The sequence below is a fragment of the Hyperoodon ampullatus genome (assembly GCF_949752795.1).
Source record: "Hyperoodon ampullatus genome assembly, chromosome: 3".
NCBI classification, from domain to species: Eukaryota; Metazoa; Chordata; class Mammalia; order Artiodactyla; family Ziphiidae; genus Hyperoodon; species Hyperoodon ampullatus.
The window spans coordinates 125,579,806-125,592,404 of record NC_136916.1 but is presented as its reverse complement, the minus strand read 5'-3'; the positions used below and the strand labels follow the sequence as shown (position 1 = coordinate 125,592,404).

Genomic DNA, 12,599 nt, shown 5'->3' with positions numbered 1-12,599 from the left:
AAATCACATAATTACATTTATGTGATTAAATATCTCTGAAGGGATACATAAGCAACTGAAAACATTGGTGATCCTTAGGGAGAAGAACTAAGAAAGCTTGGGACAAATAAGAGGAAGACTTTTGAATTTCACATGATTTGAACATAAGCATTATTTTGAAATATAAATAAATAAAATTAAGAAAACATATGGGTGGCCAACAGTCATATAACACAGAGAAAAAAATGGAAAATGGTAAAAATGAGGCCTGAAAATAGGCTATTCATTTGGCAATTAAGCAGGCCAGTGCTGATCTTGTTAAGAGCAATTTCCATGGGGTGTGAGAGATAGAAGCCAGGTGATCATGACTGAAAAAAAAAAGCACTTAGTACTCTCATGAAGCTTAGTGAAATTTTAATTTGCATTTACTCAGCAAAAACATAATTTTTCCCTAGCAATCCACAAATTATTTTTTACTTTTAGTATTTAGTGCAGGTGAAAGTATATTGAGCATATAATTTTTAATTTTTTTAAAATTTATTTTATTAAAGTATAGTTGATTTACAATGTTAATTTCTGCTGTACAGCAAAGTGATTCAGTTATACATATATATATTCTTTTTCACATTCTTTTCCATTATAGTTTATCACAGGATATTGAATATAGTTCCCAGTGCTATACAGTAGGACTTTGTTGTTTATCCATTCTATATATAATAGTTTGCATCTGATAATCGCAAACTCCCAATCCATCCCTCCCGCACCCCCTCTCCCCTTTGGCAACCACAAACCTGCTTTCTATGTCTGTGAGTCTGTTTCTGTTTGGTAGATAGGTTCATTTGTGTCATATTTTAGATTCCACATATAAGTGATATCATATGGTATTTGTCTTTCTCTTTCTGACTTCACTCTGTATGACAGTCTCTAGGTCCATCCATATTGCTGCAAATGGCATTATTTCATTCTTTTTCATGGCTGAGCAGTGTTCCATTGTGTATATGTACCATATCTTCTTTATCATTCATCTGTCGATGGACATTTAGATTACTTCCATGTCTTGGCTATTGTGAATAATGCTGCTATGAACACAGGGGTGCATGTTATCTTTTTGAATATAGTTTTGACTGGATATATGCCCAGGAGTGGGATTGCTGGATCATATGGCAACTCTATTTTTAGTTTCTTGAGGAACCTCCATACTGTTCTCCATAGTGGCTGCACCAGTTTACGTTCCCACCAACAGTGCAAGAGGGTTCCCTTTTCTCCAAACCCTCTCCAGCATTTATTGTTTGTAGATTTTTTGATGATGGCCATTCTGACTGGTGTGAGGTCATACCTCATTGCAGTTTTGATTTGCATTTCTCTAATAATTAGTGATGTTGAGCATCTTTTCATGTGTTTGTTGGCCATCTATATGTCTTCTGTGGAGAAATGTCTATTTAGGTCTTCTGCCCATTTTTCGATTGGGTTGTTTGTTTTTTTGTGGTTGAGTTGTATGAGCTGTTTGTATATTTTGGAAATAAAGCCCTTGTTGGTCACATCATTTGCAAATATTTTCTCCCAGTCTGTAGGCTGTCTTTTTGTTTTGTTTATGGTTCCCTTTGCTCTACAAAAGCTTGTAAGTTTGATTAGGTCCCATTTATTTATTTTTGGCTTTTATTTCTATTGTTTTGGGAGACTGATTAAGAAAACATTGGTATCATTTATGTCAGAGAATGTTTTTGCCTATGTTCTCTTCTAGGAGTTTTATGGTGTCATGTCTTATATTTAAGAGTTTAAGCCATATTGAGTTTATTTTTGTGTATGGTGTGAGGGTGTGTTCTAACTTCATTGATTTACATGTAGCTGTCCAACTTTCTCAACACCACTAGCTGAAGAGACTTTTTTCCATTGTATATTCTTGCCTCCTTTGTTGAAGATTAATTGACCCAGAGGTGTGTGGGTTTATTTCTGGGGAGCATATAATTTTGGACACAGTTTTTGGTAAGCACTTTGGCCAAATCATTAGCTTTAAAATAGTCATCCCTTTGGCCCTTGAATTTTATTTCTGAGGAAATGTGAGGTTGTATGTATGTATGCACATTTGTATGAACAAAGATGTTCACCACAAATCAATACTGAAAATTTGGAAATGACCTAAATGTCCAACAATAAGGAAAGTCAAGAAATTAGGATTTGTCAGACTTCCCTGGTGGCGCAGTGGTTAAGAATCTGCCTGCCAATGCAGGGGACACGGGTTTGAGCCCTGATCTGGGAAGATCCCACGTGCCGTGGAGCAACTAAGCCTGTGTGCCACAACTACTGAGCCCACGCTCTAGAGTCCGCGAGCCGCAACTACTGAAGCCGGCGTGCCTAGAGCCCCTGCTCCGCAACAGGAGAAGCCACTGCAATAAGAAGCCCGCGCACCCCTATGAAAAGTAGCCCCCACTCACCACAACTAGAGAAAGCCCGCATGCAGCAACAAAGACCCAACGCAGCCAAAAATAAAAAATAAAATAAATTTTAAAAATAAAGAAGAAATTAGGATGTCCATATAATAGAATAATATATAACAATTTAAAATGATGCCTTCAAGAATTTTAAATGACATAATGTTCAGTGGATAATTTTTAAAAGCTAAGAAATAAAACTACATACAGTATGATCCCAGTTTACATAACATGTATTCATAAGAGAAAGGAAATTTCCTGACCAAAAATATCACCAGCCATTATCTCTATATTATAGAATTACACTGATACAGGTTGTGACATTACTTTTTTATATGTATCACTTTTACAATTAAGGAAAATGGCTTTTTTTCTTATAGAGCATATGATGGGCTCATTTATATCAAGAATATATTTCCTAAAACTTTTTTATTTTTAAAATATGAGTTTCCTAGACCTCTTCAATCTCTTGACTTCACAAACTCTAGCAGTTAGTTTCCTTCTCATAACAATATTAAGTAACAAAACAGTTTTTTTTCATTAATCCCGAAGTCTCTGGTTTGTTCAGGACAACAGACCCATGAGGTGCTGATCCTGAACCACTGGCTAGGCTTATTCACTTGCTATGCAGCAGAGTTTGTGGTTCACATTAACATCTTAATATGTCACACATTTACACATTTCTACACGTCACACCTTTAAGGTTGCTCCCAAATAGTCATAAAGGAAAGGATAGTCAATCATATAGGATCTTGAAGCCAAAAGAGAGTATTAGAATTGGTGTTCAGCTGTATTTACTGTCATAAGTAATTGTTGGGGAAATTGAGAACAACATTACATGTGGCTTCAGTTTTCATCTGTAAATTATGAGTCAAACTTATTTGCAAAGAATGAGAAGGGAGAGAGATAAGGTAAAAAGAAATGAAAGAAAAGTCTTAGTTGGTATGGGGGATATAAGAAAGATGTAACTATGTAGAAATAAAAGGCTTATGAGCTGAACTGAAGACTAAACACAGTTGGAAGCCATAAATTAATTGAGGGCTTTCATCACCAGACTTATCCTTAAAATGATCAACTTTTAAGATTCAATCTGGAGAGGGAAGGAAGACATGAATAAGAGAAAGGAGTGAAAGGTGTAACAAAAGCGAATCAAGGGACAAGAAGTCTCTGTGAGTTTTAGAAAAGACAGGCAGCAAGATAGAGATTGGAAAGAGCACAAATGGGACAAAAGACAATGGGTAAAACCATCATTTTCCAAAACAGTCTTAGATCATTGGTACATGATTGCCTTTTTAAAAATGGAAAAGAAAATGTACTTTTAAAATATTGAAACATTTTGAATTCATGTTGTCAGTTGCTGTTCAACCTGTGGATAAAAGTATGGTAGTTAATGTTGACTTGTTATTTTATATTTAAACAGGGCTGACTGTGATAAATATGTTTTTCATATGCAAAAAACCCATAAAAGTAAAGGTGGCACTGTCTGGGGCAATATCAAGAAAAAAACAGTAAGTATTTTTATTCACCATTCATTTATTCAACACATAACTATTGAACAACTATAATATATGGCAAATTGTTGTAGTTATGTTATATAACAGTCCCTGCCTTCAAGTTGCTTACAGCCTAATACAAGTAAATTATGAGGCTATGAGTGAGGTAAGTACGTAAGTGCTGTAGGATTATGGATGGCAGCTCATAGACTGAAGCATTTGAGCAAGGTGAGAATTTTCATTTGAGGAATCTGGCAGGGTGGAAAGAACACATATAGGTTAGAGGCATTTCACACAAAATAAAAGCATATCTATTCAATGATTGGGGAATAATCCACACTAATTGAGTTGTGATTGTCATAGAATAAGAAATTTCATTAAATCCTCTGCAGATTCAAAATGGTTTCAGATTTTTTCAGATTCAGCTACTTGATTTTATATGGTGTGTATGTCAATAACAGAAAAAATTTTAACTCAAAATCTAATTACAGAAAAAATTTTAACTCAAAATTGCCTTACAGTGATCTGTATCCCTTTGAGAAAAGATTAGGAGAATCCTCTTGAATTGATTTTTAAATTTTTAATTTCTGATTTTAATCTGAATAATTTATATCCAGATAAAACTATAAGTATTCTGGAAAAGCCAATTCACCTCAAATTTCCTCAAAGTAAATAGCCAGTCTTAGAGAATGATAATTTCTGGATGGAGGTAAAATGGGAGACTACCTTATTCCCTGAGGGTATATTCCTTCTGACCAGGTTATGGCCATCTTTCTCCCTCACCCACACTGAAATATTTATACTGCACACCTGCTAGAGTATAATTCCTCTCAGAGAGTCTCTAAACTTAACATTAGGATTACCTAATCAGACCTAATCTTTGTAGGCTTTATTTGTCCCCAGGAAATGGTAGATACCTCTGGCAACCTTGGTTTAAAATCAGCCTGGAGACTAAATTCTTCAAAAGAAACCTCTACTCCATAATTGAAGGTGTGGGCAGATACCCTCTCAGTGTTTCTCAGATTTTCTTTTTCCAGTCCATTCCTTACAAGAATGAAATTTTGGTTTCATTTGTAGCCAGTGAGTGTGTGAGGATAGAAAGAGCAAAGGATTTAGTATTAAAACTTCTGATTTCAAAGTCTGACTCCATACCAGCTTTATGACAAGGCAAGCTATTTGAGCTTTCTAATCTCATTTTATTCATATGTGTTATGAAGTGGGGATCATGATGATATTTTATCATTTAGCATCTCTGTTGCCTTATTGATTTTCTGTCTCGAAGATATGTCCATTGATGTGAGTGAGGTGTTAAAGTCTCCTACTGTTATTGTATTCCCATCAGTTTCTCTCTTTATATCTGTTAGTATTTGTTTTATGTCTCTGGGTGCTTCTATATTGGGTGCATATATATTGACAAGTGTAATATCCTCTTCTTATATTGATCCTTTTATCATTTTATAGTGTCTTTCTTTATCTTTCTTTGTTTTAAAGTCTGTTTTGTCTGATAATGAGTATTGCGGCCCCTGCTTTCTTCTCATTCCCGTTTCCATGAAATATCTTTTTCCACTCCCTTGCTTTCAATCTATGTGTGTTCTTTGCCCTAAAGTGGGTCTCTTTGTAGGCAGCATATTGTAGGTTCTTTTTTTTTTTTATCCTATCTGCCACTCTGTGTCTTTTTATTGGAGCATATGGTGCATTGACATTTAAGGTAATTATTGATAGATATGAATTTCTTGCCGTTTAAACCTTATTTTCCCATTGATTTTATATTTCTTCTTTGTCCCTTTTTCTTTTTGTTTTACCTTTTGCAGTTTGATGGTTTTCTTTATCCTTGTGTTCTTTTTGGTTTTTGTGCATCTATTGTATGTTTTTGATTTGTTGTTACTCTGTTTTTCAAGTATGTTAACCCCTTCCTATATCTACTTGCTTTAGACTGGTAGTCATATAGGCTCAAACACATTATAGAAAAAAAATGTACATTTTCTTACTCTCCTCCCCCACATCTTTATTATTTTGATGTCTTCTTTTACATCTTCATGTTAATCCTTTTGCTGTTCATTGTGGTTATCATCACTTTCACAGAAATTTTTTGATTTTTTTTTTTTTAGTCTGTCCTGGCTTATTTGATTGATTTACTTTCCAATTGTGATTTTCTCTTTCCTATAGATTCTTGCTTCTTTTCTATTTAGAGAAGACCTTTCAGTATTTCCTTTAGGATAGGTTTAGTATTGCTGTACTCTTAGTGTTTGCTTGTCTGAGCAATTCTTTATCTCTCCTATTCTAAATGATAATCTTGCTGGGTAGAGTATCCTAGGTTGCAGGTTTTTCCCTTTCAGGACTTTATATCCTGCCATTCCCTTCTGGCCTGCAATGTTTATGTAGAGAAATCAGCTGATTGCCTTACGAGGGTTTCCTTATAATTAAATCTTTGTTTTTCTCTTGCTGCCTTTAGAATCCTCTTTTTAACTTTTGCCATTTTAATTATGTCTTGGTGTAAGTCTGTTTGGGTTCATCTTGTTTGGGACCCTCTGTGCTTCCTGTACCTGGATATCTGTTTCCTTCTTTAGGTTTGGGGAGTTTTCAACCATAATTTCTTCAGATACATTTTCAATCCCCTTTTTTCTTTCTTCTCCTTCTGGGATCCCTATTATGTGTAGATTGGCATGCTTTATATTATCCCATAGGTCTCTTCTATTGGTTTCATTTTTCTTTTCATTTGGCTCTCTGCTCTTCTAATTGGGTGATTTCCCTTATTCTTTCAGATCACTTCTTTGTTCCTCTGCATTATTCATTCTGTTATTCATTGCCTTTAGCTCGGCTTTCATCTCGGCAAATAAGTTTTCCAGTTCTTCTTAGTTCCTCTTTATAGTTTATAGTTTCTTTTTACAGTAATCTTCATTTCTATCAATAGCCCTTCTTAATTCCTTCAGTATTTTCATTATTTCCTTTCTGAACTCAGTGTCTGTTAGACTGAAGAGGTCTGTTTTGTTGTTTGTTCTTTCAGGAGAGTTCTCTTGATCTTTTAATTGGGAGTGGTTCCACTACTTCTTCATTTTACTTTTATTTCTCTGACTCTGTGAGCTTAGGAGAAATAATTATTTACTGTGGCCTTGAAGGGCTGTTTTTATGTGGGAGCATCCATTTGTAGCCTGCATAAGTCTAATATTTTTGGTGCATGGGCTGTTTCTAGTAGGGATGCCTACTGCATTTTCCTTCAGTGTGTGCTGGCCGGTGTCCCTTTCATAGGGGGTATGACTCGTGTGGTGACTAGAGCCTGCACTGGATATTGAGCAGGGTCTCTTCTTTGCTCTCTGGTTGTCACAGCCCTGTTGGGGGCAGCATCTGCTCCCCAGTTGTTGGAGTAGAAGCCCCTAGATCCGTTTCTGAGCTGCAGTGTGAAGTAGGTGAAACTAGAGCTCTCCCACTGAGAGAAGAGCCGCTGAGTATTCCATTGCTCAAGCTGTCCACTGGGGAGTACGCTCTGTGTGTCACGTCTGCAAGCCCACAAAGTACACTGTGACTGGCACTGCCCTTGGCCCCGCCTCCACCGTGGGAATGCAGGTAGTCGGCTCTGGTGTCCCTCAGACACTGTTCAGAAAGCCGCCAGCGCAGATCCACTAAAGTTAGGTACCAGGACCGCAGCAGTCACATACCTGGACCCACCATGGGAGCTATGGAAGCAGCCCAGACCCCAGCCCTGCCTCTGCGTGCAGTCACACACAAAGCCTACAGCTGCGAGGCTAGTCCCATCCCAGCCACAGGAGCACCCATTGTCCTGCTCCCAGAGCCCAAGAAAGAGGCTGCTATGGCAGGCCCCGCCCCTCTCTTCCTTCGTGCACCCCACCCCTTAGCAACAGTGCTTTGCTTCTGTGGCGGCCTGGGCTTCTTCCACATACACCCTCGGTTGAGGCCCCATAACTACTCTCCAGCCCCTTCAGGCTGTCTCCGTGCAGCCAACCCCAGAACTCTCCCCAGGTGTGTCCTCTGAAGCCCAAGTTTCAGCACCCAGTCATCCCACTGTTTCCCCCCCTCCCCCTCCCCACACCGACAGGCGACCATCTCAGGCTGGGGATTGCAGCGAGGTAGCACAGATCCTCTGTGCTTGTCTCTGTCTGTTCTGCCTGCCACCAGCTGGCTGCTGTGCTCTCTTCCAAGCCTATGAAGCTCCCTTTCTGTCCCAGCTGATCTTCCCACCAGTTAAGGGGTTTCCCAGGGTGCGGGAACGTTTCCCCTTTTCCAGCTCCCTTCCAGCACCGCAGGTCTCATCCCAATTCCTTTGTTTTTTCTTTCATCCTACTGGGTTATATGGAGATATTTCTTGCACTTCTGGGTGTCTGATATCTTTTGTCAGTGTTCAGTAAGCTATCCTGAGAAAACTGCTCCCCATGTAGATGCATTTTTGATGTATTTGTGGGGAGAGGTGAGTTTCATGTCCTTCTATTCCCCCATCTTGGTTCCTCCTCTTGATCATGATGATACTGGTTTATCTCATTGAATGATTTTTGAGGGCTAGATGTTGTAATAGTGTTTTGACTCATTTCACAGGAAAAAATACATTTCCATGGCAATCTATGAACATGAATTTGTATATCAAAAGTTTCTTTAATAATACTTATCCTTAGTACAGTGGGTATACTCTGTCATATTTTCTTTTCTATTCTATTTTCATTTTTTAAAGATAGCCATGGCCAGTAGTTTAAAAAGTACTGATGTATATATAAGCATGCATTATATACTTAAAACTTGCCATATAAATTACTATTTTAGCCAAGAATTTAAAGTACAGAGAATTCAAATTTTGCTAGTGTAATGGAATAAGTACTCAGTACATTTTGGCAACTTTCAGAGGCTATCCTTTAACCGCTGTAGCATTAGTTTGTAATGTTTTATTGGGATAAAGCATGCTGAATTTTGTCTACATATGAAGCAGGCTTCAGAGGAGGCATCACTTAGCTAATATGAACTCTCTTGTAGATTGAAAGTGATTTTTCAACTCCACCATCAAGAAGAAAAACCCCATTTAACAAAGGTAATATACTTACATCTTTCTTTTGTAGCTCTGTTCTATTATAGGGTAGTCTCTTTATTAACATAGTATTAAAATTAATTGCTCACAAGTGGGCAGATCTACCAATTGGTTTCCTGTTATTTTCAATTTCATTGAAATTGTTTTTAGAAATATATTAATCTTTTTATTAAACTTCTCTTTACAGAATTAGCAGAAAACTCTGGCATTGGAAAACTGTTCACTAATGCTATGGAGTCTTTAGAGGAAGAAGAGAAAGATTCTTATTTTTCGAACTCTGATTCTGCATAGTAAAAATGAGAATATTTCCAGGATGTTTATCAAGAAGCAATATTTCCAGGATGTTTATTTGTATCTTCATTTGAAGGATGTATTTTTTTTTTATAATGTAGCTTCATATGAAATTGCAGACTCTTTTTCAAAGGTTTCATGTGTTATATATAGATGTCTCTCATAAGCATCTTAGTCTGTTTACTTTAAGAAAATCATGTTCCATACCGATGTTTTTTAGAAGCATTCAAGAAAATGTTGCTATCCTTAAGGGGAGAGGTGGGGGAGAATTAAAAAATAGATTGTATTGGTAGCTACTGAGTTCATGAAAACTTTAGGTTACCAGTTGTCACCACTTAGTATAAAAGCCAGAGTTGATCTAATGTTTCAGTTATCAGTACATGTTGTTTAAACCATTTGACAAGCTTTCTCCTGATTGTTTTTCTTAAAACTTGTGATTGGCACATCCATGAAACCTATGTAAATTTAATTTACTGCTTTTTCAGTATTTTTATTAGGTAGAATAAGAGAACAGATTTTGTTGTATTCTTAAGCAGACATGGTGTAAATTTGGTCTCAATATTTAAAAGACTGGATTAGACAAACATTCAGGTTATAGCTCTTCTATTGTAAGGAGTCAAGTTACTATGTCATGTCATAGTAAACACTGTTTTCCTTTCAGACAGCTTCTTTAGAAATAAACTTCTTTTAGCATATTATGCCATTATGCTTTAAAATTTGACATAGAATTTTTTTCCCTCTGGTTATAGTACATATTTACCCACTTTCTCTCCAGGTAGGTTGTTCAAATAAAGTAAATTTGCTTTTATAATATTCATGTTTTAGTTGGTTTTTCTAATTACTGGATCATAGAAAAAATGCATTTTGTTTGTTAATGGTTCAGTTCATTTCCTTGAAAAATACCAGAACTGTTAGAAAAAGTACATTTTCTTGTTTCTTAAGAATTTAGTCAGTAATAATCAGCAGCTAAAGAACTATAGGATTTGTAGAAACACAAAATTTAAGAAGAATAATGCAAGCAAACAGATCACTCTCCTGTAAACTACCATGATAGTTTCTGCCACAGATTTTTGATAGATGAAGGATGAAACAAATGAAAAGGTTATTTTAGAGTAGCTCTAAAAAATTCTGTTGTAGAACTCTAAGTTGCCAAGATTTGGTGTAATACCATGCTGCTTGATGTTAGTGGATAGTGTTTTAAGAATCAGAAGGTATTCACAACATTGTAAATCAACTATACTCCAATAAAAATTTTTTAAAAAAAGAATTAGAAGGTAGTTAAATTCTGTAATACGAAACAAAAAGATAATTTTTGAAATAGCATATACTTGACACAAACCACAACGTACCCCCACTCCCCGTATTCCATGTGTCCTATCAAAACTGTTGTATCCCACCTTCCAGGTACCTGGTTATTCCCGTTTCTTTCCATTGGGTCATTAGATAAACTAGTAAGGTTTAAGGTAACCTCCAAAGGAGACTTAAAAGTGGAAAAGAAAGCCTTGAAGGGCTCAAGACAGACAGTAAGATGGATCAATAAACGATAGGGTTGATAGTTAAGTGCAACCTGTGAAGAGTATAGAAAGAGGCTGTTGCAGCTTAAATATGGATAGAGGTATCTACACAGCAAGCATAAATAAATGAAATCCTCTAGGTTATGTCCCTCAAACCATATCAATTTATGAAATATTTTGTCTGTTGGGTGAACACACAGAATCTGAGGACATTGGTGTCTGCATGAGATGTGCTGCAAGGAGGTCATCAGTCCAGGGCAATGTGAGGTTGTTGAGGGACTGCATGCTTCTGGTGTGCAGCCAGGGCACAGAGCTCCGCCAGATGTCCCTACCCACTGCACCACTGACACCATGTAACAGGAGTGAGTAGCAGCAAAAAAACAGCACACTGGAACCAGAAGAAGAAGCCCCTTTCCTCCTTCTATTTGACAAAGCTTAAATCATGCTCACTAGGGAGAAATGCTCCAAAAGTCCAGTCCATTATAAAGGAGCGAGATACTGAAGGATGAATTTGAACCTGAGAGGGAACAAACTGAGAACTGCACATGAGCCAATAATTTATAGAACTTTTCTCTCTGGCTTTGACGGAATTATTAAACAGCAGAAATAAGAGATTAACTGCTTTAGAAGAATTCAGAATTTATACTATCCCAAAGGAGCTAAGTTCACAATCAGAGCAACTTTTTTAGTGAAAGAAAACTGTATCTAGTTCCTGGGTTCTTGTTCTAGATTTCCCAGTCTAAACTTGAGTAAGTCACTTGTTTCTGGGCCTCACGTTTATCATCTGATAAGAAAGGAAAGAGAAAAGCAATTTGAATTAGATCAGCTTTGAAGTCCATGCCGGGTCTAAGTGAAACCCTCTGCTGTGAGGTTGGTTCAACTGCCCAACAATTAGTATCATAATAGACACAATGTTATGGGTCACGATGAAAGTCCACATTCCATAGCTCATCTATACTGAAATTTTCCAATTCCAAGATATCACTTCTTTGAATATGGTACTTCAACCAAAAAAAAAAGTAGTATAGATCAGAGTTCATACTACTAGGATTAGACTGTTACTAGGATTCAGTTAAATTTTCTACTTTCCTAGTTACTGGGGCATTATCTCACAATACACCTACGACCCACATCTATTCAATATAGTTGATATATGAGAAAAATTGTTTATGACCATTAAGCTGGCAGCAGACACATCAACCTATAATGCTAACAAATGACAATGATTGCACTATAATCTTTGGGAAAATTCTAAAATATATCTTTCACTCTAGCTTTTACTTAATAGTACCTTCAATAAGCTTTTTGTTAAATAAAAAAGTTTCATTATCTAACCAAAATGATTATTAAACATCAGATGTTTTCTTTTTAAATCATTTATATATTCTATATAAATAAAAATGTACATAGTGTAAAATAACAGATATGGAAATATTTATATATTTTAAACTGATAATCACAAACCACAGCAATGATTATTGAAGTGCATTTAGTATTGTGAGGGTTCTTTGATAACCCACGCTGAGCAGTCTGATCATGCATCAGACTTAAAACTACCTTTGTTAAGATCATTTTGGCAACATTTGCATGTCAAATATATAGTGAATATATCTATAGATCTCCTCGGCTTTTTGATGAGTTACTTGTGCATACATGGAGATTTCCTGAGGTGAGCTGAAAAATAAACAAAAACATTCTACTAAAACTTCTGACTTATAAAATTCAATATTCTTGCTTAAAGAATACCAAACATAAAATCCTTTAAGAAAATCATTCTTTCCCAAGTTTTCTACATTCAGTTGATTATGTCTTAGCATTAGTTTAAATAAAACAAAAGCCTATTCCCTATATTTAAAATCATTTATAA

At 36.2% G+C, this 12,599-nt stretch overlaps 1 protein-coding gene across 1 annotated transcript in view; it reads left to right on the top strand.

Annotated features, from left to right (window-relative positions):
- MIS18BP1 (MIS18 binding protein 1) overlaps positions 1-9,218 on the top strand; it is a gene marked incomplete at both ends in the record, with an annotated part of 52,888 nt that extends 43,670 nt beyond the window's left edge. The window contains 3 exons of the mRNA XM_079700503.1: positions 3,829-3,916; positions 8,876-8,930; positions 9,115-9,218. Of these exons, the coding sequence (XP_079556629.1) occupies positions 3,829-3,916; positions 8,876-8,930; positions 9,115-9,218 (247 nt within the window). The remainder of the gene's footprint in view (positions 1-3,828; positions 3,917-8,875; positions 8,931-9,114) is intronic.
- Between the last annotated feature and the right edge of the window lie 3,381 nt (positions 9,219-12,599).